At 36.5% G+C, this 24,903-nt stretch overlaps 1 protein-coding gene across 6 annotated transcripts in view; it reads left to right on the top strand.

The window, feature by feature from the left end:
- The window catches only part of LOC6038310 (tau-tubulin kinase homolog Asator), a 31,488-nt gene extending 6,643 nt beyond the window's left edge, over positions 1–24,845 (top strand). For 2 of the 6 annotated variants that reach the window (XM_038260513.1, XM_038260523.1), the window contains 10 exons: positions 15,762–16,066; positions 19,570–19,653; positions 19,722–19,788; positions 19,852–20,066; positions 20,133–20,272; positions 20,335–20,464; positions 23,031–23,150; positions 23,210–23,398; positions 23,461–23,739; positions 23,902–24,845. In XM_038260513.1, the coding sequence (XP_038116441.1) occupies positions 16,019–16,066; positions 19,570–19,653; positions 19,722–19,788; positions 19,852–20,066; positions 20,133–20,272; positions 20,335–20,464; positions 23,031–23,150; positions 23,210–23,398; positions 23,461–23,739; positions 23,902–24,753 (2,124 nt within the window). In that variant the 5' untranslated portion in view covers positions 15,762–16,018 and the 3' untranslated portion in view covers positions 24,754–24,845. Of the gene's footprint in view, positions 1–693; positions 1,091–15,427; positions 15,660–15,707; positions 16,067–19,569; positions 19,654–19,721; positions 19,789–19,851; positions 20,067–20,132; positions 20,273–20,334; positions 20,465–23,030; positions 23,151–23,209; positions 23,399–23,460; positions 23,740–23,901 lie in introns of those variants that run through there. The other 4 variants (XM_038260538.1, XM_038260532.1, XM_038260556.1 and 1 more) reach the window with 4 other exon arrangements.
- The last annotated feature ends 58 nt before the right edge of the window (positions 24,846–24,903 follow it).

Genomic DNA, 24,903 nt, shown 5'->3' with positions numbered 1-24,903 from the left:
ACTAATCTTTGAAGTTCATTGGGCTGTTGAGGGTTAAATGTCTCTCTCTCACTCTCTCATTTTTTCCAAAAATAATTCTTTGTGTGCAAAAATTTTCCCGATTCATGTCCTTCCGTAAAGGACAATCGCTCATTTCTCTCTCTTTACTTCCCTCTCTCAGCCTACTGAGAGAGAGAGAGCGCGCGACCTCTTCCCAGTGTGAGTGTGCTGCTGCTGTCGAGCACGTTTTTCGTCCTTATTCCCAGCATGTGTCACACAATGTGAGGGTGTCGATGTGTGTGTGTGCGTGCGATTAGGAAGAGGGTGGTTTCCACCCCGGATGACGTTAGCAGTCAGATTTTTTCCACCCTGATAAGTGTTTTCGTCGTCCTGAAGGGTTTTTTTCTTTTTCGTGTGTTTTTTCTTTCATTCGTGAGAGCCTCCCAGTTAGCGCTGCGCCTTAAGGACCTTTTGACATCTCTGTCAAAGCAAGGATTGATGACGTACATGGCTACTGCGATGGGCGCACGTGTGTTCGTGTGCGTTCGTGATTTGTGTTTCTCGTGAAAAATGTGACAGAGCCTTCTCTCTCTCGCGCGCGCAAGTTCTGAAAAAAAAGTTCGTCAAGGGTATCGGACGGAACAGCTGAAGTCCGCGTCCGCGTTAGTCCAGCGTTGGTGATCCCCAAAACACTGTCCCTTCTCTGGCGGCCAGCAGCTGTCAGAATTGGGGACCAATCGACCGCGAAGAAGCGGCCTACTGCCACACGAGAAAGGACATCGCAGCAGGCTCCAGAATTATTGATTTTGACCGCAGTGCTCGGAAGCACCGCACCTTGCGGAGTCGTCCGCAGTCCGCATAACGTAGCAGCAGGCGTGGTGGCTTTTCGGTGCAGTGCGAGTTGCCTACCCTGCAGGCGCAGGCAGGCTCTCGACTTCGAGAAACAAAGGCCGAAAGTGAAAGTCGTGAAGGCTATGTATGGGAAAAAACGGTGGCCTACTGTGAAAAGTGATTATTTTTAGTGTGATTTAATTGAAAGTTTATCGATTTTGCGAGTGAAATCCAAAAATAAAGCAAGAATAGTTCCCTCGGGGGACGTGCGACACAAAAGGTTCGTTCAAGCGTTTAGAAAATTTTCGTTGTTTTGCGGGCCACCACAATTTGGGCGAAAAGAGCAGAAGAAAATTCGGAGGAAAACCCCGAGAAAAACGAACAAGAAGCAACAGCACAGAGAAGTTGACACGGGTCGGGTCGGGTCGTGACAACGGGATATAAAGGGAGAGAGATAGAGACAGAGAGTTGGTCCTGTTTGGTGGTGGATAGTCGATGTGGTTGGTTGAGTCGGGAGTGTGTTGTGGTGTTTTTTTCTTTCTTTCTTGCTGTTGGAGGATAAATGACAGATCGAAGAGGTTTTCGATTAGGTTTTTTTTTCGGGATGTCATGTGAGTCGATTTGATTGGTTTTTGGTTACTTCACTGAAAGAAAAGGCTTGATGTTGTTTTTTTCTGTTTTGCCCTTTGAACTATTTCTTATTGAGAAATCTCTTATTAAGAGTTTATCTCTTATTTTTCTTGAATAAAAAAGGTTTTTTGTTTTATTAAATTTAACAAAACGTCTAAATCAGCCAAAAAAGTTAATAAAAAAAGCGAAACCCGTGCAACAAAACTAATTTTTTTCAAAGATTTGTCCATAAAATAAAATATTTGTTTTTTTTTTTTTAATATGTCTTCATTTTATCGCTTTTACTGCTTTACAATGCAAAATTTCTACTAAATTAATCGGTCTAATCAGATTTTATTATTTAACATTTTTAAAATTTAAAAAAAAATCTGTAAAAATTGAAATAACAAGCCATAGTTTCAACTAGAGCGTCCAATTTCCCGTCCCGGGATTTCCCGAAATTCAAGCGGAAGTATACATTTTCCTAACTTTTTGGAACCAATGTTTTGAAAATATGCATAAAAAAATAATGAGAGAATTTAATTTGATTTTAATCTTCTGTTCATATTGAACTTATCAGCTTGTCTGTAATTTTCATGAAGTTGTATGATTTTTACAAGCAGTCAAGCTATTTTCTTAACCCTCACACTCATTTTGACCATTAAAGTTGCTGTTCTGTTCAATTTTGTTGCAAAATATTAATCAGAAGCAGGATCTAAACAATTTTCGATAAATTTCAAATTTCCCGGGAAATTTGTAAAAAAATTCCCGTTTTCCGGGAATTTTGTAACCCCGGGAAATTGGAAGCTCTAGTTTCAACGTTTGAATGAAAAAAGTGCTTCAAGATGCATTTTACACTAGTTCAGTTGATTTGCAATCATTAGTTTTCAAAAAATGTGAAATTCGACGAAAACTAAAATTTAGCGAAAAAAAAATGCGGTACTAAACATCGAAAACTTTCAGAAATTTAAAAGATTTTTTAAGCTAACCAAAATATTCTAAAACTGATTTTAAACGCAGGGGAATGCATTTTAAATTGATTTCAGCAGATTGCACTCAAATTTGTATTGAAATTTTGAAGTTTTTTGAAAAAATATTTTGTTTTGCCCCTGGTCTTAGTCATAATTTTTCAACGGACTGGTTCAATTTTAAATGCTTTTGTTTTCTGCTCTTTTTGATAAAAATGATTTCAATCTGTTTTAGAAAAAATGGTTTTGTTTGTCAAATGTTATAAAACTATTTTAACGAATTTTAAAACTTTTTGCAGGGGAAAATTGACATATTTTGAAAATTTTTGCTTAAAAATGCTTTATAATCGGCGCTTTTTATCTAAATATCTTAAAATATTATCTTAAAAAATAAAAATTTGAATTGCCGATTTTATTTTGCATCTAAAAATATTGTTGCATGCTTTGTCATTTTTTTTTTCAAAATATCATCCTTTTAACAAAAAACATTACATCGGTATCAGATTTTGTCCCTTCCTAAACTTAGGTGCAATAAATGTGTTGTTGATCCAAACTACAGTCGACTCTCTGGCTGTCGATCTTCTCGATATCAATATTTCTCCATCTACCGATGAATACCTCAGTCCCTTCAAACTGCTTACCTTCTTCGCTTCTCTTCATTCCTCGATATTTTCTCTTGCTTGAAGGATCTCTTCCTCGACGGTCCCTTGGATTCTGTTTGCCTTAGAAATCTCTTCCGGTTGACAATAATTTTACATTCTCATGGCTTGCGTAGACATTTTTCTTTGCGAAAAGAAGCTTTGAAGGGTGTCTGACATTTGTTTGTTTTTGTTTGTTGAACTTGGCCATGTTTTCCTCCTATTCTTTATGTAAACTAATGTCAAAAACATAAACAATGTTTTTTAAAACCCGCTGTTTGACATGCATGATTTTTAAAACCCGCCAAACAAATCGCAGCACACTGGGGGTTGCTGGGGGGAAATCGAAAAATTTCCTGTCAAAAATATTCTGTTTTCTTTTGAAACGGTGGTGTTTTCTCGGGGTCCTGATTTAAACAGGATTCCGAATCCCTAGTTCCAACAGTGTTGATGAGAGTGCTGAAATTTTCTTTAGATGTTCTGGATGTTAAACGCGTGAAATATGTAAAGTTCTTAAAATATTTTTATGTTGGTAAAATTTGTGATTGTGTTGCACCCCGTTACATTAGAAAACAGAATAGCAATGCTGGTTAAGGGTTTGGGTTGAAAGAAAACATGTCGAGGAAGACCAGAAAAAAATATTTTTTCTCATGATTTGTTCGCTTCTTGTTATTCTTGCCCTGTAGTAAACGATAGTAAAGCAGCTGAAACGGGACGATTTTAGAGGAAAGGAAGTTGCTATTTTTTTTTAATTGAGGCTTGATTTGAGCAAAAAATGAAAGACTAAAAAAGTGCTTTGGACAGTCTTAAAAAGAAAAAAACAGCGATGTTTTTTTAAATTTCTTGTTTTATCTCGCTCCTTTATTAATTTCACATTTAAAATTTTCCAAGATAGAAAAAAATATGACAAATCAAATTCGATACAAATTCGAATTTAAACGTATTCTTCAATAGGATCCACCCTCCGGAAAAAAAACATATTTATTTCAATAACATTATCAATAACAAAGTACACTCATTTAGTCTTCTGTTTCAGCTTCATTGAGTCCTCAGACATTGACAAACATTTGTTTCATTTCACTCCGCTAATTTCGTTCCGCTGAAGCGGCGGGGAATACTTCACTTTCCATCATCCGATCCGGAACCACAAAATCCATTTTTTGAGTTTATGCCATTCAATGATGCAATTTTGAAGATCGGGATTCATAAAATAACTTTTCCACTTTTCTCCGGCTTAATCTGGTCCTGTTATAAAACCGGACCGCGGAAAAACACCACCGTTCCAAAAGAAAACACAAAATTGTTGACAAGGACTTTTCCGATCTTCCCCCAGCAACCCCCAGTGTGCTGGGATTTGTTTGGCGGGTTTAAAAAATCATGCATGTCAAACGGCGGGTTTTAAAAGTCATTGTTTACGTTTTTGACATTAGTTTACATGAAGAATAGCTGGGTATCAAGAAAAAAATATCTTCAATCGAGTCATCATTTTGCATCATTCTGTAAACTGATGCTTCTCTTCCTCGACGGTCCCTTGGATATTGACAACCAGAGAGTCGACTGTATATTTAAAAAAATTATAATAAATCGTATTTTGCAAATGTAACTTGTAGTGATAAAAAATTAAACAAAAAAAAAAGTTTCGGTTTCTCTAATCTTCTTTTGAAAATTTCCGATCATTAGCTACAACTTTGCATGACTCTAAATCGATAAGAAAATTCCTTTTCAAAATACAAAGTATTGAATATTTAAATGTTCATTGTATTGTTCATGTCTAACTCTGTCCGCAAAATTGTATGGAAAAAGTAATGATGCGAAATGGCTTCTTTGGCAAAGGTATATGTATGAATAAAGTTTCATCCAAATAAAGAAATAATTTAAAACTTTGAAAACAATTTAGACATTGTGGAGCATTACTAAGATATTTGATAAAATTTCACAAATGTTAGATTTTTACAATTACTGAGTAACTTCGATTGGATTGACAGTTCTCAGACAACTTCTGTTCAAGTTAAATCAATTTCAGAACTCGACAAATTGCTTGCTTTCGTTCTATTCATCGTCTGCAATACGCAGATTTTTTTCAAAGCTTTTGTGTTTTCTCCCTACAAAATATGCTAACACTTATTTTTATCGGATTGGATTGAGCGAGATACACTCAACGTTTGTTTATTTTAAACGTCCATAAGTTTAGAAAATATCCAAGCGAAATTAACTTGCGAAAACCGTGGAGATTTTCCCTTGTCCGCTTCAAAAAATTGGAGCATCAACACTTCCCGTCTTCCCGTCCCGTCAATCATCACATTACATGGCGAAATCCAGTCTGCAATCCACGAAAATCACCGTCTCCTAGCGAGACGAACATTCAAAAGTTTAGAAATAATTTAAAAAATTGTTTGAGTAAGGGTTTGAACAAAAGTGTTCCGTACCCAAAAAGTTGAAAATTCTTTAAAATTTAATGAAAAAAAAAAGGTTTTAATTGAATTTTGGTAAGGTTAAATGACGTTCACCTCTTTCCAAAATTTTGATTATTCATAGTCGGTTTTAAAATTAATTGAATTTTTGGCGCTGTTTTTTAAAGGAATATTCTGTTTTATTGATTTTTTTTTCGAAAATATGTTAGTTCAACTTGTCGTAACTTCCCTTAGTTGTGGTTTGGTTGAGCGTTTTAGCAGAATGCATTACTGTGAATACAAAGAGACGAGTTGTTCCTTTTAATTCCGCTATATATTTTAATATCTTGACAGATACGTATTTCGTCTACTACTTGCAGACTTCATCAGTGTTCTGTTCTCGACTGAAGGTTCATCGCTGGTGTATCCATATTTGTAGTTACTGTAGGTACTACCTCCTCGTTCTTCTTTTGTGCCTGTATAGGTAACAGCTTAAACAGCCACGTTGAGCCGTTACCTGAATCCTTGTTGAGTAAACGTTTGTTGCCTGCCTTGAAGATTTCCAAACTTTCAGCGACAGCCAGCTTCGATGGGTTAGTGATGTGTCTTAAGATGACCGCGTCGCTAGCTGTGATGTTATGTTTTTCCTCGATGATGTGTTCGGTTACTGCTGACTTGAAATGGGGGACAAATCCTTTCCGTTTTTCCTCCATGGCAATTTTGACATATGTGTGTATATGCTCATCCAACCTGGTTTGCAGCAATCTCTTAGTTTGTCCAATGTAGCTCATATCACAGTGGCCGCAGGATACCTCGTAGATGCCGGGTTTGCCTAAAGTCGGTATGGGGTCTTTCGTTGAACCTAAGATGGATTCCAACTGGCTGTTTCTACTGCTGAACACTAAATCGATGCCAAATTTAGCCAGTTTTTGTCGTAATGGGCGTGTTATCCTGTAGTCGAATTCTACTGCTGCTCTTCGCAGTGGCTCTGCTGATGGCGTAAGGGTTGTGAGTGAAGTTCTGTGCAGTTTTCTTTCCTTCTTATCGATGATTGCTTGGATAGTTGTTCTGCTGTAACCGTTGATTTCCGCTGTTTCAAATATGTACTCCAATTCTTTCTGTTTTCCTGCTTCGCTGAGGGTAAAGTTGTCATCCTATGTATAAAATAATGATATGCTGCCGTCTTATGTTGGAATGAATGGTTTGACGTGGCTGGGATTGTTCTTCTGGTGTTTGTTGGCTTCCTGTAGATCTCGAAAGAAAACGAAGATGGGCAACCTGGTTCTCTTAGGATCAGGATGTCTAAGAAAGGTAACTTTCCTTCGACTTCCATTTCGTAAGTGAATTTGATGCTCCTGCGTGCACTGTTTATGGTGTCCAGTACCGTTGTTAGTGAGTCCCTTTTGATGATGCAGAAGATGTCATCTACGTATCTCCACCAACGTTCTGGTAGTAGGTTTTGGTTTGTAGTTCGTGTTCCAAAGCTGCCATATAAACATCGCTCATGAACGGTGACAGTGGGTTACCCATCGATGCTCCCATCCTCTGTTGGTAGATGCAATCCCTGAACTGGAAGTAGCTCTGTTCCATGCATAATTTGACGAATGTTATATACTGGATCGTTTTTTGTCTCCATGGTTCTCCCTCGTATTGTGATTGCAGCCAATCCCGTAGAGTTCCTATTGCATTCCAACATAAGATGGCAGCATATCATTATTTTATACATAGGATGACAACTTTACCCCTCAGCGAAGCAGGAAAACAGAAAGAATTGGAGTACATATTTGAAACAGCGGAAATCAACGGTTACAGCAGAACAACTATCCAAGCAATCATCGATAAGAAGGAAAGAAAACTGCACAGAACTTCACTCACAACCCTTACGCCATCAGCAGAGCCACTGCGAAGAGCAGCAGTAGAATTCGACTACAGGATAACACGCCCATTACGACAAAAACTGGCTAAATTTGGCATCGATTTAGTGTTCAGCAGTAGAAACAGCCAGTTGGAATCCATCTTAGGTTCAACGAAAGACCCCATACCGACTTTAGGCAAACCCGGCATCTACGAGGTATCCTGCGGCCACTGTGATATGAGCTACATTGGACAAACTAAGAGATTGCTGCAAACCAGGTTGGATGAGCATATACACACATATGTCAAAATTGCCATGGAGGAAAAACGGAAAGGATTTGTCCCCATTTCAAGTCAGCAGTAACCGAACACATCATCGAGGAAAAACATAACATCACAGCTAGCGACGCGGTCATCTTAAGACACATCACTAACCCATCGAAGCTGGCTGTCGCTGAAAGTTTGGAAATCTTCAAGGCAGGCAACAAACGTTTACTCAACAAGGATTCAGGTAACGGCTCAACGTGGCTGTTTAAGCTGTTACCTATACAGGCACAAAAGAAGAACGAGGAGGTAGTACCTACAGTAACTACAAATATGGATACACCAGCGATGAACCTTCAGTCGAGAACAGAACACTGATGAAGTCTGCAAGTAGTAGACGAAATACGTATCTGTCAAGATATTAAAATATATAGCGGAATTAAAAGGAACAACTCGTCTCTTTGTATTCCCTTAGTTTTTTTAAATTAAAAAAATATATTCTAAATTTATCTATCATACATAAAATTCGAATTTTACGCAAGATAATACATTTTCGAAAAAAAAAACACAAAAAAAATCGTGATAAAATAAAAAAAAATCAAATACAAAATCTGTCACATTATAAATGAGTGTACTTGTTTTTCTTAATAAACTTTTGTTGCCTCTTTCCTAGAAAAATGCTAAAATCTTTAAAAATAAATTTTGTTTTAGTTAGTTAAATTTTTCGTAAATCTCAACAGAAGCGACTTTCCAAATATTTTTTGTTCAAATCACTAATGAGGTACCCGAAATGGCGAGGAGTTCCACCTCGTCGCATAGAATGTTGCAATAAATAAAACTACAAACGCTTAAACATGCACCACTTCACCTCGAACACATTTCAAAACATAATCCCGTACCTCACGCAACAAGCAAAATTCTTCGAGGCCAGGTTTTCTGGCTGTGAATTCAAAATTCACAAAAAAAACTCGAAAACATTCATCTCAAATTGTGCGACATTTCAAATCGCAGTAGCCGTAGAGTTCGCTTGACCAGAAGAGGCTAGATGAAATGTTCATCTTGCTCCCTGACTGAAGTTGAGCAATGCACCAAAGATTGGCGGTGTTTTGAGTTTTACACTAGTCAATAAAAAAATACTTTTTGGTTATTTTGTTAAAAAAATAGTAGAAAATTGATATTCCTGGAAAAATATTTTTCATTAGATAAAAAAAACCTCATTTTCGTGAAAACGCATTTTTCACAGTTCACTGTATCAGCAAAAAAACATTGAACTGTGCGTTCACCGCAAGTGCTCACAACCCATCACTGCGGGAGGAATTTTCCTCGTGACTTTACCCCTTTTTCCCACCGCAGCAGCATCCACCCGGTCTACTAGGATGCCGATACAAAAATTTGCGGTTGGAAAATGAGGAAAACAACACTTTTCCGTTCCGCACCCCCCAACAAAAAGAAGCAAGCGAGAAAAAGAAATGATGATGTTGCTGCGATGACAAGTGGCCAGTGGGTGCACTGAGAAAAAATATGATTTTGATTTAACGTTAATTTCCCAATGATTTTGGAAATACACATAAAAGATGCCTAAAAATGCATGTAAAATTACATTTTTTACTGTTACATGAAAATGACGCTGATTCTCTGTGACGTGTGCGTCCAAGTGTCAAAAAAATCGTCTGCGTGTGGGCGGAAGGGTGGTCTTTTCCCACCTGAAAAACCTGTAACGACTGACACGCTTCAACCTACACACTGAAACAGAGCGACGAGATCCAACAAATCCAACATACTAAAATTTAATTTGAATGTTCTGAGCGTGCCGGCATATGTGTAGTACCCGACTCGGGGCCAAAATTAACCTCAAATCTTGCGGAAGAGTGCGTTCGCGTGTACAAATCGACCTGTGCTAAGCCTAGAAGAGTGTGTTTGTGTGAGTCTGTTTTTCAAGTGGTTTTTCGCTCGTACTAAAGATAAAACCCGACCGCATTAAGATAATGTTTTTGTTTATCCCACTTGAGACCGCGAAGCATCCCGTTTAAGATCGTTAGCACTCACTCACCTACTTTAGGGAAAGGTAGGCAATTCGACTTTGTTGCACTCTAAGCGGTTATTTTTAGCATCGATTTGAGGAGGGGTGGTGGAGACGCACGATTGATTATCTGGTTGAAATTTAAAGACTTTCAAGCATTGTTCAACCCCAACTTAATGAGTTTTAAATTGATGCAATCCACGTAATGTTCATCCTGCTCGTGAGCCACCTATTAATTACCCATTCCAGCAAGCAAACCTCCGCAATACTGGCCTCCCCGTTGGTCGCCAAGTTACCGGAGCCAGAGCCAACCTTGATCTAATTAAGTAGAGGTATATAACTAGAAACTATAAAAAGGGTACAACAACAAAAAAAAACGAACATGGTTTCTGTTTTCACCCGTTTCCCACGTGAGTGTGCACATGGACGGTGACATTACGGACCAAGTAGGCTGTGCTGATAGGTGGAAACTTGATCCCTTGTTGGTTTATTTACTTGCGTTGCGTTCCCTGTCAGTATCTCAACTAATTATTAGTAACTTTTAAGTTTAAAAACTTTTACAATCTTTTGTCGTGCTAAACTTTTGCTCAATTTTGCCACAAAAAATAAGTAAAAAAAAAGAGTCAATTATGTAAAGCTACCTCGGCGGAATTGTGTCACGCCATCCTGGCTGGAATGGCGTAGCCCAAAGCCCAAAAAACAAAAACACAACACGAACCATTAGTCGGAGTGACTAACCGTAACACACACGCAAAAGGGCCTGTGACTTGTACGAGGCGACGATGTCACCACAGCCAAGATAAATCAATACATAGGTATAAGACGCTTTGGTGCAAAAACAAGCTGGAGAAAATTAATTTCACTAAGAGAGATAGATATGTACGAATTTTAGGGGAATATTGAATATTTTTGTCAATTAAGTTAATTCAAGAGTATCGAATTATGAAAAAAAAAAATCGCGATTCAATTTGGTATTAATTTGCAAAACAAAAAAAATATTTTTTGGTGTTGATAGTTGACTGTTGTCCTCAAAACATAACAAAAGGAGAAAGAAAACATGGCATGTTTCATTCTAGATCAACCAAACTAAATACAGGATAAACAGAACCAAATGCGACGAATGATGATTAAATTTTGGTGGAGTTTTGTTTTTCCCTTAGTGTATCAACAAGCAGAATTTTTGTCCAAGATTAGATTTTGAGATTATTTTGAGTTAGTACATAAAATTACAATTTGTGTTAGCTATATTTAATTTCAAATCAACCAACTTTTCTTAAAAAGGAGATACATTTTTTAAAGAATTTTTTTTTTAATATCGAAATTCCTGACAAAAAATAACAAAGATCAGAATTTAAAGCAGAGCAATTCTCTACCAAAACCGGAAATGGATTTTATTTGTATTTTTTTATTTGACTCAAACTTTGTGTGGGCCTTCCCTATGACCAAATAAGCTATTTTGCGTCATTGGTTCACCCATACAAGTCTCCATACAATTTTGTCTGCTGTCCATACAAAAATGATATGTAAATATTCAAACAGCTGTAACTTTTGAGTGAATTTTCTGATCAATTTGGTGTCTTCGGCAAAGTTGTAGGTATTGTTGAGGACTTTTGAGATAAAAATAGGTATACGGAAAAAAAAATTCGCAGATTTTTTTGATCAACATTTTTTTTACTAAAACTCAATTTCCCAAAATTCGTATTTTTTGATTTTCGAGATTTTTTGATATGTTTTAGGGGACAAAAATCCGCAACTTTTGAGCCATAGAGAAACATGGTCAAAAAATCTGCCGCCGAGTTATGAATTTTTGAAAAAATAGTGATTTTTGGAAAAAATTGAAGTTTCATGCAAAAACAAGTTTGACATTACTTTTTAATGCAAAATTAAATTTGCAATCGAAAAGTACTTTACAGATTTTTTGATTAAGGGCTCCGTTTTCAAGATATAGCCACCGAAAGTTTGATTTTAGCGAAATATTTGCAGTTTTTCAATTTTTAAAAATAGTGACCATGAGTGACCATTTCTAAAAATTTTTTTTTTGAAAAGTTCAGAAAATTTGCTATAAAATTGTCTAAGAGACATTGAAGATTGGACCTCGGGTTGCTGAGATAGAGCCGCTTTAAGAAAAAGAAACACGAAAATTGAAGTTTTCTAAGTCTCACCCCATCAGCCTACCATATTCTAATGACGATATCTCAGCAATTAATGGTCCGCTTTTCAATGTTAATACTTGAAACATTCGTGAAATTTTCCGATCTTTTCGATAAAAATATTTTGAAAATAAATAAATCAAGACTTACATTTTAAAAGGGCCAAATATTGAATATTACGCCCATTTAAAATGCTAGTCTTGATTTAAAAAATTTCAAAATATTTTTTTCGAAAAGATCGGAAAATTTCACGAATGTTTCAAGTATTAACATTGAAAAGCGGACCATTAATTGCTGAGATATCGTCATAAGAATATGGTAGGCTGATGGGGTGAGACTTAGAAAACTTCAATTTTTGTGTTTCTTTTTCTTTAAGCCGCTGTATTTCAGCAACCAGAGGTCCAATCTTCAATGTCTCTTACACAATTTTATAGCAAATTTTCTGAACTTTTCAAAAAAAATATTTTTAGAAATGGTCACTCATGGTCACTATTTTTAAAAATTGGAAAACTGCAAATATTTTGCTAAAATCAAACTTTCGGTGGCTATATCTTGAAAACGGAGCCCTTTATCAAAAAATCTGTAAAGTACTTTTCGATTGCAAATTCAATTTTGCATTAAAAAGTAATGTCAAACTTGTTTTTGCATGAAACTTAATTTTTTTCCAAAAATCACTATTTTTTCAAAAATTCATAACTCGGCGGCAGATTTTTTGACCATGTTTCTCTATGGCTCATAAGTTGCGGATTTTTGTCCCCTAAAACATATCAAAAAATCTCGAAAATCAAAAAATACGTATTTTGGGAAATTGAGTTTTAGTAAAAAAATGTTGATCAAAAAAATCTGCGAATTTTTTTTTACGTGTACCTATTTTTTTCTCAAAAGTCCTCAATAATTGATCAGAAAATTCACTCAAAAGTTACAGCTGTTTGAATATTTACATACCATTTTTGTATGGACAGCTGCCAAAATTGTATGGAGACTTGTATGGGTGAACCAATGACACAAAATAGCATATTTGGTCATAGGAAAGGCCCCCACAAAGTTTGAGCCAAATAAAAAAATACAAATAAAATCCATTTCCGGTTTTGGTAGAGAATTGCTCACTTGTTATAAAACCTAATAAAAAAGTCAGTTAATTTAAAAAAAAAAAATAAAATGTATCCGTGTATTTTTTCTGAAAACATAAATATTTGAAAATCTTTATCTATTGATTTTTCTAATCGATTTGGTGTCTTCGACAAAGTTGTTGGTTGATTTGGAGGAAAAAATAGGTTCACGGAAAAAAACTGTGGCTTTTCATTAAATTTTTTTCAAAAAAATACAATTTACCAAAAATTAAATTTTTTAACTTTCGAATTTTTTTAATATGTTTTAGGGGACCAAAGGCATTCAGAATTATGGACCAACATTTTGCCAACGAGTTATGATTGTTAAAAAAAATATATATCTCGTACTTAAAATTGTTTGACCTCTTTTTTCAAAAGAAAAATCAGATTTGGAATCGAAAAGTACTTAACAATTTTTTTTATTAAATAACATTTTGTTCGAAAAAATCTGTTTTTATACAGCAAATATTTGTTCGAAAAGTTCAGAAAATTGCCTACAATTTCTTATAAGAAACATTGAAGATTGGACCACTGGTTACTGAGATTCAGCGGCTTAAACAAAAAGAAACAGAAAAATTGAAGTTTTCCAAGTCTTACCCAAAATACCCATTATTTTCTAATGTCGATATCTCAGCAACTAATGGTCCGATTTTCAATGTTGAAACATGAAACATTCGTAAATTTTTCGAGCTTTTCGAAAAAAAAGTTTTTCAAAATTTTTGAATCAATACTAACATTTCTAAAGGGCCAAACATTCAATATTACGGCATTTTGAAATGTTAGTCTTTCTTTTAAAGCAAATTTTCTAAACTTTTCAAAAAAAAATATTTTCAGAAATGATCACTCATGTTCACTATTTTTAAAAATCGAAAAACTGGAAATATTTTGCTAAAATCAAACTTTTGGTGGCAATATCTTGAAAGCCCTTTATCAAAAAATCTGTAAAGTACTTGTCGATCGTAAATTCAATTTTACATAAAAAAAATTGGTCAATTTTTTTTTTCTATGAAATTTCGATTTTTTTCAAAAATCACAATTTTTCAAAAAATCATAATTCGTCGGCAGATTTTTTGACCGTACTTCTCTACAGCTCAAAAGTTGCGGATTTTTGTCCCCTAAAACATATCAAAAAATCTCGAAAATCGAATAATACGTATTTTGGGAAATTGAGTTTTAGTGAAAAAAAAGTTGATAAAAAAATCTGCAATTTTTTTTTCCGTGTACCTATTTTTTTCTCAAAAGTCCTCAACAAAACCTACAACTTTGCCGAAGACACCAAATTGATCAGAAAATTAACTCAAAAGTTACAGTTGTTTGAATATGTACGTACCATTTTTGTATGGACAGCAGCCAAAATTGTATGGAGACTTGTATAGGTGAACCAATGACACAAAATAGCTTCTTTGGTCATAGGGAAGGCCCCCACAAAGTTTGAGCCAAATCAAAAAAAAAAAAAAAATGCCATTTCCGGTTTTGGTAGATGATTGTTTGGCTAAATTTATTAGTCAGTTTGGAGGCTGGGTTTACGATTTTGTTTTGCCATGTAATTTTGGACTTATTCTACAACTTCCAAACAAATATTTGAAATGGAACAAAAAAAACATGTCACAGTTTACCGAGGATACCAAAAAACGTTTTTTGTAGACTAGTTTGGTCATATCTTTTATAATTACTATTTTGTTATATCAACCCAAAATTGCAGTTATGGCAGCCCCCCCACAAAATTGCAATCGAAAAATTCCTCCACCCCTCAAATCCAATTAAACCATCAATTAACAAAATAATCAACCAGCTGCCATCACTTTTGCCCCAATCCAATCCAAGTTGGCTCAGAAGGGGTGGTGGTTGAGGAAATCTACCCCCTTCCTCCCCCCTTGTTAGTCTACCTCCCACAACACCCACTCTGACACACGATCCCAACAAGGTTGCTGCGATTCGTTCAACCCCTTCACCGCCGCGTTGTCCGAGATGATCCGCGCGCCACTTCGCCTCCTCAATGTGTGATTGTTATCATTTTGCTCTCGCTTGTTTTTGTTTATTTGTTTACGTTTCACGAGCGCGGTAGCGTTAGCACGTGGTCGCAATTGGCAGTTGAATTGGTCTGTCGTCAATTCTGCCATTATGAAGATGAGGGTTTTCCGATTTTCCCCATTTTCCGCGTGAGTGGATGCTCCTATTTTTGACGGTTTTGTGGAAATTTGTTGAAAGTGAGGTTAGTTTACCTTTTTGACGTTTCGAGAAAATTTAAAATGGCGACCATAGGTTAGGTTACCCTAACGCTTGGACGATGATCTCGTCTCTTGTGCTGAGAGACAATTTGATCAGTTAGAATAAGAGAACAAAGAATGTCCCGATGGCGGCGTCGTTCCGGTCAAGGCATAAGGGACGAACCTTGTGGTCAGCGGGAGCCATTAACGGAGCTTCAACGTGTTGTCTGGTCTCAGTTGGTTCGACAGGCAGCAGCTGGTTGCTTCGATCGGTGTTTTGATTGGGGACGTTAGTGCGAAGAATTCCGTGGGTTGCTGTGATTGTGAAGTGTGATAAGAGTTTGTGACTTTTGTTTGTTTATTTTTTATTTATATTTTGTTTTCTGTTTGTTTTTTCTTCCGTTCTAGCGTGCCACCCGGACTGACCCAAATCTAGTCAATCGTACAACGATCTAATTAGCGAATAAAGTTTACAAAATTTCTGTAACAGCAACAAACACAGTGTGATATTTGCATGAGCGAACATGACAGTTAGGAGTAGATTAAAAATAAGACCAAAACAGTGATCCCCAACCGCTCGCCACGAGTATCAAGCAGACAGTGAACGACAACCTGTCGTTCAAGAATAATATTTAATTACGTAGTAGCAAACCCCCCCTCGTATAAATTTAAGCCAACTAATCTCAAGCCCTCACTCAAATGCTGCTCCCCGTGACTGGACGGTCGCCATCACTGCCTGCAGAAGAAGCAACGGGAACCGGATCGCATCGCAGTCTTCGGCAAACTGACCGGCTAGTAGTCGCGGACGACGTCAATCCCAAGTTCCGAGACTCGGCGAAAGCAGCGGCGGTGGCAGCTATCCCCTATAAGCCGTCAACCTCTTTTTAACCCAGTTATCCGGAATAGGGCCGCTCGCACCGCGTGTTGCAAGCGGCTTAGAAAACCAGATTCGCGACGCAGACCGATAAAGCAAACGGCCCCAAAATTACGGACAACAACATGGAGGACCTGCTGCAGGGCGGCCACGTCGTCAAGGAGCGGTGGAAGGTAAGTGTGAATTTGGAAATTATTGATATTTGCATTGATTTTATTTTCTTTTCGGTATCATAATTTTTAAACATTTCCAGTATTTTCCCTTATTGATTGTCATGTAAATGCAAAAAAAGAAACTTAATTTTGAAAGATAATTTTGGAAAGGTTCAAGTTTTGGCATTTCAAAAAACCTCTAATTTTTTTCAATAATTTTATTTTCGAAACTTTGTTGATCGAAAATTTGATTTATTAATTATGCGACATAAAAAAATATATTTTGGGAAAATGAATTATCAGAAATTTAATTTTTCACCACATGATAACTCTGCAACTGTAAGTCCGATTTTTCAATGTAATAAAATAAAGATTTTGAGCGATTCTCAGCGAAATTAGAATATTTACAATTATATTAAAGTTAACAGTTAACCGTCAGTGAACGCACACGAAGTGGAAACGAACGAATTCCGAGCTCGACACTCAAGCAGCCGCGCGACACGAACGCACTTGTTCTCTTTCTTTCTTTCTCTCTCTCTTTTTCTTACTTGTGCGGTGCTTCGTGGTGACTGCAATCATTTGAATCTAGTCTCTCAGTTTTGAGTGCAGTCATGGGTGAGGTGATCGGAATTTGAAATTTTGTACGTTATGATACGTTCAATTGCGGGCAAATTTCGCATTGAGTGCCACACTAAGAGCTGTAAAAGTGTTTTTTTTAAAGAAATTCGCGCTAGTTCCGCACGAGTTTTGCCGCCATCTTGGCAATAAAATTCTAGTGCTGCATTCGAGTTTTTTGATATAAAGAATTTTTAACGACATTTAAAATCTGTTTTTGTCACTCACTTTTTTTCTATCTTTTCAATTTAAAAAAAACTTTGATTTTATATTTTTGAAGAGCTGAAAGAATTCCTTAGCTATTCGTTTTGTATTTTTTCAGAAAATTTCACGATTGTTACATTTTTTCTGAGATATCTGTTATCAAAACATGAGGGCTAATTGAGCAACACTGAGAAAATACAATTTTGCCTGTTTTTTTTATTTTGTTTAGACCATATCAAATATGTTCATAAAATCAAAAGATCGGGAAATTATTATGCATTTCAAGAATATTTTTCATCAGCATTTTTTTAAATAAATAGCTGTTTTTTTTTCAAAAGAGTTACTTAGCATGGCCATAACTTGAAAACGTTACCTAAATTACCAAGTGTATTTTTTTATTCTAAATTTGATTTTATATATTTTATTTTTTATGAAAATAGAGTAAAAATGTATTTAAAACTTTTTGGATTTTTTAGATTAGATTAGATTAAAACTTTTTGGATTTTTTTTAAATCACTATTGAAGAAAATATGACTTGCTCAAAGATTTTTGGCATTTTAAGTTCCCTGAAAAACATTACAAAAAAATAGTAGTTACAACAAGTTACAAAAAGGGGATTTTTTCAGCACGAGTCGTACATTTATCCAACGAGGTTCACCGAGTTGGATAAATACGAAGAGTGCTGAAAAAATCAAGTTTTGCAACGAGTTCCATACAACTTTTTTTGCGATTCCGAAAAACACACATTGAGTGAAATTTTAAGTAAAATTGTCATGTATTTTGTCAATAAATCGTTTAAATCAAAAAAATGTTGATAAGTGTTACTTTTCGAAACAAGTGCTGAAAAGCTCAACTTTTCAGCACCCATTACAGTGCTGAAAAGTAGAACTTTTCAGCATTTATTTTGAAAAGTGTTGCTATTCGATTCTGTTATTTTTGGTACAGAAAAGTAGGCTTTTTCGTCGTTCAAGAATGACAGGAAAAGTAAGTAGTTTCACGACGGGGTTGCAAAAACGTATTTTTTGGAATAAAATCCGTGTAAAAATTTTTTCAGTTTATTCTTTGCCTACAAAGTTGCCGAAAAACCCCAACTCAATCTAACATAACCTTCCAATGATTTTTGAATTTTCACTGAAATCTCAGAGAATTGCACAGATGTTAATACTTTTACAATTTTATTTGAAATAAGATGCATTGTTTTTTTTTTTGATAATTCATATTTAAATTTTATTTGAAAAAAATTCTTTGTGTCGGGTCGTCAAATCTATTGATTTAATTTCAAATGTAAAAAAAAAAGTTTTTTAATTAAAAAAATAATTAAAGCAATATAAGCAAAAACATTTGAAAAAGGCCAACAACTATATTTTAAACAATATAGTTTACAGTATGGGATGTGCGTCAAAAGGTCTAATTGACATAAGGTCAAATGCCAATAGGTCGAAAGACTTATGGTCGAATCGACAGAAGGTCGAAAGTGAACAAAAGGTCGAAAAGACAAAAATTCGAATGGGAAAAAAGTGACATCTATTATTTTTTTATATTCCATTCTTTAAATACAACCTATTCTTTAGATTTTCCACTTTTTTAAATATGAGCAGCTCTTTAAAAAAAAAAGTCTGGTTATTTTTAAATATTTTGTAAGGTTTATTTTATATTTAAAAATAAAAACAACCTTATCTGATAGTTGATAGCTGATAGTTTAAATATTTTGATGAGTTTTTCCATTCTTTTAAACATGAAGAGTATTTTTTTGAAATAAAATGTCTGACTTCTGAAATATTTTAAACTTTCGATCTTTTTTTTTTTCTTTCGAAATTCGAAATTTGAAATTCGACCATATGTCTTTTGATCTTTTGTCAAACGAATGTATGTTTATAATGATATTATGATATGATAGTATGATATTTCGATTTTTGTTATGTTTTATAAATCATTATGAAAAAAATTTTTTTTTGGTTGAATTATTTTAAAACAATTAACAAATAACTAAATATTTAGTTTCTTATTGTTTAAAGGTAGTTCTCATTTTATTTTTTTTAAATAAAAACTAGATAAAAACACAAAAAAGCTTAGAATTCTTAGCTTGAAAATTTTGAGAATTTTTGATGGACGCAAGTGGGCCAAACATTTCGCATTTCGTGGAATTAGAACCTTAATAAAGGAGGTATTCCATTGCAGGAAACTTAGGTTGAACTATTTTCGTGATTCAATGCTGTGTTTGAGGAGTCTGCTAACAAAATTTTCCGCTCTTAAATACTGCTCATTAATGCTCAATTATCCCGTATAAAGTGTTGTAATTAGTTAAGCTATTTGTATCAAAATATTTTAAATCATATCATGAAGGTTTACAACAAACGAAAAAAATCTACTCTTGGTTCTGTCGATTCAAAAATAAAATTTGGAGATGATCAAATTCAAATTTAGGTTAAAAATTCACTTCTGGCAAACCTAGTTTTTTTCAATTTAGGACAAGAGATTTACTCTAATTTGAAGCAAAAATAAGCGAAATTTAATGCATTAAAAAATTAAGCCAAATCATTTAATCATGTCTAATATTTTATCTTAATCTATAGTTTATATTTCAAAATAGAATTCCTCAATAAAAATATAGTACTATAGAGTGCTTTTCTCAGCTTTGAATGATAATCAAATTTTAGTAATTTATAAAATATACTTATACAAACTTTGATTTTCTTCCCTCTCAGGTCCTTAAAAAGATCGGCGGCGGTGGCTTCGGCGAGATCTACGAGGGCCAGGACCTGATCACACGAGAGCAGGTCGCCCTGAAGGTAATGTGTGCTCTAATGTCATTTCCAATTATTGGTTTAAAAAAAAAAACCCTTCTTAATCATTCCAGGTCGAGTCGGCCCGGCAGCCCAAGCAGGTCCTCAAAATGGAGGTGGCCGTCCTGAAGAAGTTGCAGGGTTAGTTCTTCAAAATCTAACTATCTTTAGAAAAAGTTTAAATGTGTTTCCAACAACTTCCAGGAAAGGAGCACATCTGCCGGTTCATTGGGTGCGGCCGGAACGATCGCTTCAACTACGTGGTGATGCAGCTGCAGGGCAAAAACCTGGCCGAGCTGCGGCGCTCGCAGGCCCGCGGGGCGTTCTCCCTCAGCACCACGCTCCGGATCGGGCTGCAGATACTCAGATCGATCGAGTCGATCCACTCGGTCGGGTTTCTTCATCGTGATATTAAGCCAGTGCGTTGGAAAATCAGTTGGTTAATGTAGAAAAATAATTCTAACCTTAAAATTAACATCTTTCAGAGCAACTTTGCCATCGGGAGGTTACCGTGCAATAATCGTAAAATTTACATGTTGGATTTTGGTTTAGCTAGACAGTATACTACCGGCACCGGGGAGGTTCGATGTCCCCGGGCGGCCGCTGGTTTCCGTGGTACTGTGAGGTAAGATACTAATAATTTTTTTTATTTTTGATTTATTATACAATTGAAATCTATTTTTTTAGATATGCATCGCTGAACGCGCACAAAAATCGGGAAATGGGTCGGCAGGACGATCTGTGGTCTTTGTTCTATATGCTTGTTGAGTTTGTTACCGGCCAGCTTCCGTGGCGTAAAATTAAGGATAAGGAGCAGGTGAGTTCGGAGAAAAGGGGTTTGAATTTTCTGTTTACTCAATACTGTTGGTATCATGGATAATAATTGCAATCACATCGGGTCATGGCCCTTGTTTTGCTGGTAAAATAAGCTTTTGAATTTATCATTTTTGAAGCACTGATGAAAAATTGCTTGATTACAGGCAATTTAAGAAGGCCGTATAATCGTTAAGTTTTTTTTTCGCCAAGAACTTCAATATGGGCAAATAATGAGGTCGCTAACACACTTTTCGAAAAAAAAAATCAAGCAGTGGATGATTTTTTGTATTTTCTATATTCATTGTTAGCAAGATTTAAATTCATTTATCTCGTTTTGTTTACAAACACTGTTCATCTACGAAAAGTGACAGGTCATTTATCGACGTGTGATGTTACAACTGAAAACGTAGTAGTGAAATCGGGATTCCGCCGAAAGTTCCATATGATGAATTTTTTAGTTTGGTTGTACCGAACCTCCGTGCGCGAGAGAGGAGAGCCATACTCCCTTTCGATTTTTTTTTCTGTTGATGAGCGTTAAAAGATTTTCTTCTGATGAAGATTCTTCCAACGCTGATAAAAGTTACATTTTCTCGTTAGCAACTTGCATGCAAGCTATGTGGATTAGGGTAACAATGAAAAACGAAAATTTTAGAAAATCATAAGTGTATCTGTGTCAATGTTGAGACAAATCGTTTATGATTTAGAGGGTCTCTGTTGTCATCCTGATGTGGATTCGAATTAGTGGAAAACCACTACTGAACAATTCCGCAGTAACTTTTCAAAAGGACGAAACCTTGGATGAAAAAAAACAGTCTATCCCTCTTGCTCTAGCGAACTGTCACGTTAAGTTGAATCTAAGCATCTAAGGTATCGCCCTTTGAAGATTGACTACGGAATTCTCTAGTTTTCGGAATGTCTCTCACGATTTTTGTTTGGTTTAATCATTACCAATCTACTGCAAAATAGAAGGTTACGATTAGGACAAGTAAAATTAATCCTATTCTTTATTCTTATTTTTGTTATATGTTGGGACCATTTGCCGATTTTTGAGTTAAAGTGCATGAGGAAGTTTTTTTTATTGAAGATGAATTTTTTGGGATGCTTTTGGTAAAAAAAATATTAGGCTTGAAGTATTTTTTGGAACTGTTTTTCCAATATTTTTGAAGATTTTGCCAGCAAAACAATATGAAAAAAAACTCAAAATTCAATGGAATTTAAAGTGCAATCAGCTGAAAACAATTTATAATGCATTGCCCTTCGTTTATAATCATTTTAAACATGTTTTAGCTAGTTTTGTGAATTATTTGTGAAAATTGAGAAACCTTTTTTTTCAGTAAAGTCTTAAGGCCATTGCAAATATTTAAAAAAAAGTTGTTGTCCCTTGGCCTTGTATTTTAAAAGTTTTTTAAAATGTATATAACACTAGTTCAGTTGTTTTATAATCATTAGTTTTAAAAAAATGTGAGATTTGACGAAAACAAAAATTTTAGCGAAAAAAAAATTTTGCGGTTCTGTACACCAAACATTTTCAAAAATTCAAAGGATTTTTGAATTAACCTAAACATGCTAAAAATATTTTTAGACGTAGGGGAATGCATTTTAAATTGATTTCAGCTAATTGCACTTACACTTCCATTGAAATGTTGAAGCCTTTGACAAAAAAATGCCCCCTGATTTTTTGGGCCGATTTTGAAGGGGGGTGACAAAAACTCTTAAAAATATTTGTACCAGCCTAATCGTAACCTACAAATTTGCAAAAGATACCAAATCGATCGGAAATTCTCTTCTCAAGACACTGATTTTTGAACGTTTTCATAGCACTTTATATATATTGCTGCCAAGTTTGTATGGAAAACTTGGAAAATTGATAGTTTATACAATGAAAAATCATTTTGCGAAAACGTAGAAAACTACTGTTTTAAAAAATTACATTAAAAAATTGTTCACGAAATAAAAAAAAACAAGTTTTCAAATTGCTATGGTTGTTTTTAATTGGATTCAAAGCATGCTTCATAAATTTGTTCGAATAAATTTTAATAAATATTGTGTCCACGGCGACATAGGTAAAGCATCTGAGTGGCACCCCTCCGAAAATGTTCAAAAGTTTGCCAGTTTGTATATTTTTTTAACAATATTTTCACATTCATATTATTATTATTTTCAAAGCTAACATATTTTAATGGAATTAGAGATTTTCTATTTTCCAAAAAAAGAGCTGTTGTCTTGAACTTACAAAAATATTTTATTTCAAACATCTAAAATTTTTCTTTAAACTAATAAATCTGGTTCTTGATAAAAATGTATGATCTGAAAAAAAAAAATTGCGCTAAATATTGAAAAAAAAATGCTAATGATAATATTGTAGGTTGAAAATCAATCCATAGAAAACGGGACGATTTTTTTTTTCAAAAATGTATCAATTGATGTAAAATTGATTTCAAAATGTACTAATCAACTATCGAACAAACCTATCGCCACCCTTAGCAGCTTCCCTCATTCCGTCCTCACCCCCGCACAACCCCCTGTACCACTGCCAATAGATCTGTAAGCGTCTCACTCCGTTTCAGGTTGGTTTGTTAAAGGAAAAGTACGATCATCGTTTGCTACTCAAGCACTTGCCTTCAGATTTCAAGTACTTCTTAGATCACATTCAATCGCTAAACTACGCCGACAAGCCCGACTATGCCGTGAGTATCTACTTCTGGAAGCTCCTTCTTGACTCTGGATTGAACTAAACTTTTTACAGATGCTGGTAACCCTGTTTGAGCGGTGCATGAAGCGCCGCGGCGTCAAGGAAACCGATCCGTTCGACTGGGAAAAGGTGGAGGAGAACAACGCCGACCACGTCGGCGGCGAAGCCAAAGTAGTAAACGCAGCCGTACCAAAGAGTGAACTAATTAAGAAACACAAAGATATCGAACTGACGGAGGTGAGGGTAATTCTGGCCGACTTTTACTCTGTCGGGATGAATATGCTAAGTTTAGGATACTTTTTCAGAAACGCAAAGTGATTCCAGACTCGGTCAAGGTGATGCACACCGAACCCATTGAGTCGATAAAGCCGCAACAGCTGCTCCAGCAGCAGCAGCAGCAGCAGGCGCAACAGAACAATGCCGTGGCCAAGGCCAACGGGACCGCAACCGGGAACGGAATCACCACGGCACAGGCCAACGGGCAGAACGAAAAGTACGCCGCGGGCGATCCGCTGGATCCGCGGTTGCGGCAAGCGTTCAAGGACGCACTGATCGCCAGCCAGGAGGCGGGCACCAAGGTGAAGGTGAGTTGACAGGGGTGACAGAACTTTGACAGTTGTACTTACCAAAGGGGGCCGCGACATTTGACACGTACTTACCTGATGGGAGTCGACTGACGAGTGTGACTGTTGCGGGGTGCTTGACTTTGAAGTCCGTGATTGGGAAACTTTGTTTCTTCTTTTCAGCCGGAGATTCCGCTGTTGCGGGCCCACACGGATGTCAACAAGCCGTCGTCGAAGCACGGTGGCAGCCGGTTACGGATCTTGACGGCACCGCCGGTCAACATCAAAGACTTTGCGTCGTCGATGGACGCCAGCCTGCACCAGCAGCACTCGCAGGCCAACGATCTGAACCTGTCGGAGGCGACCCGGGCCAAGCTGAAGATGACGTCGGCGGGCAACAACGCCGACGGGGACGACGTCAGCTGTACGCCTGGTCTGGGCAATACGGACGGTCAGTCGCCGGGCACGTGCGGCCCGGACAGTCTCCAGCAGGGTCTGGGCAACTCGCAGCTGACCCAGCGGCAATCGCTGCACCTCGGCGGCAAGAGCCTGCGCTCGTTTGCGACCCAATCGGCCAAGTACCGCAGCGTGGCGGACGACAAGAGCTGTCGGGACTACTCGATCACGCAGCACGCCATCATCGACGACGATAACGCTAGCCAGCACCAGACGCCCAAGTACCAGGGCGCCCTGACCTTGGCCTCGCAGTGGAAGAGCCAGTTTGACGACTCGGACGACTCCACCGACGGCCTCTGGAAGGGGGAGCAACATTCCGAAAACGCATCCAAGAAGAATATCCAGCAGCAACATAGCAGCAAGCAAAACAACAACAACAACAACACATCGACGAGTGCTATTGTGAACAATGTCACTACCAATGCTCCTATTGTTACTACAACTACCACAACTACTACTACAACTACAACTACTCCTAATAATGCTACTATTACCAACAACCAACAACCGCCGCCGCAACCAGAAGACGCAGACGCTGACGCAGCAATAGAGCTTGTTGCCGCTACTCTCAACTCTTAATTTATCCCCGAATGATGAGCAAGAATTATGACAAAAATAAAACAAAACAAAAGAGAAAAGTAAAGCGTATAAAGCAGTATAGAGAGATCGAAGCAGGCCTTTCCCTCCCGATCCGAACACAATCCAAGATGGCAGATTTCTTTCAAAAAA

The sequence above is a fragment of the Culex quinquefasciatus genome, chromosome 1 (assembly GCF_015732765.1).
Source record: "Culex quinquefasciatus strain JHB chromosome 1, VPISU_Cqui_1.0_pri_paternal, whole genome shotgun sequence".
NCBI classification, from domain to species: Eukaryota; Metazoa; Arthropoda; class Insecta; order Diptera; family Culicidae; genus Culex; species Culex quinquefasciatus.
Note: the sequence above shows the minus strand (reverse complement) of the source record. Positions and strands in the feature narration are given on the sequence as shown.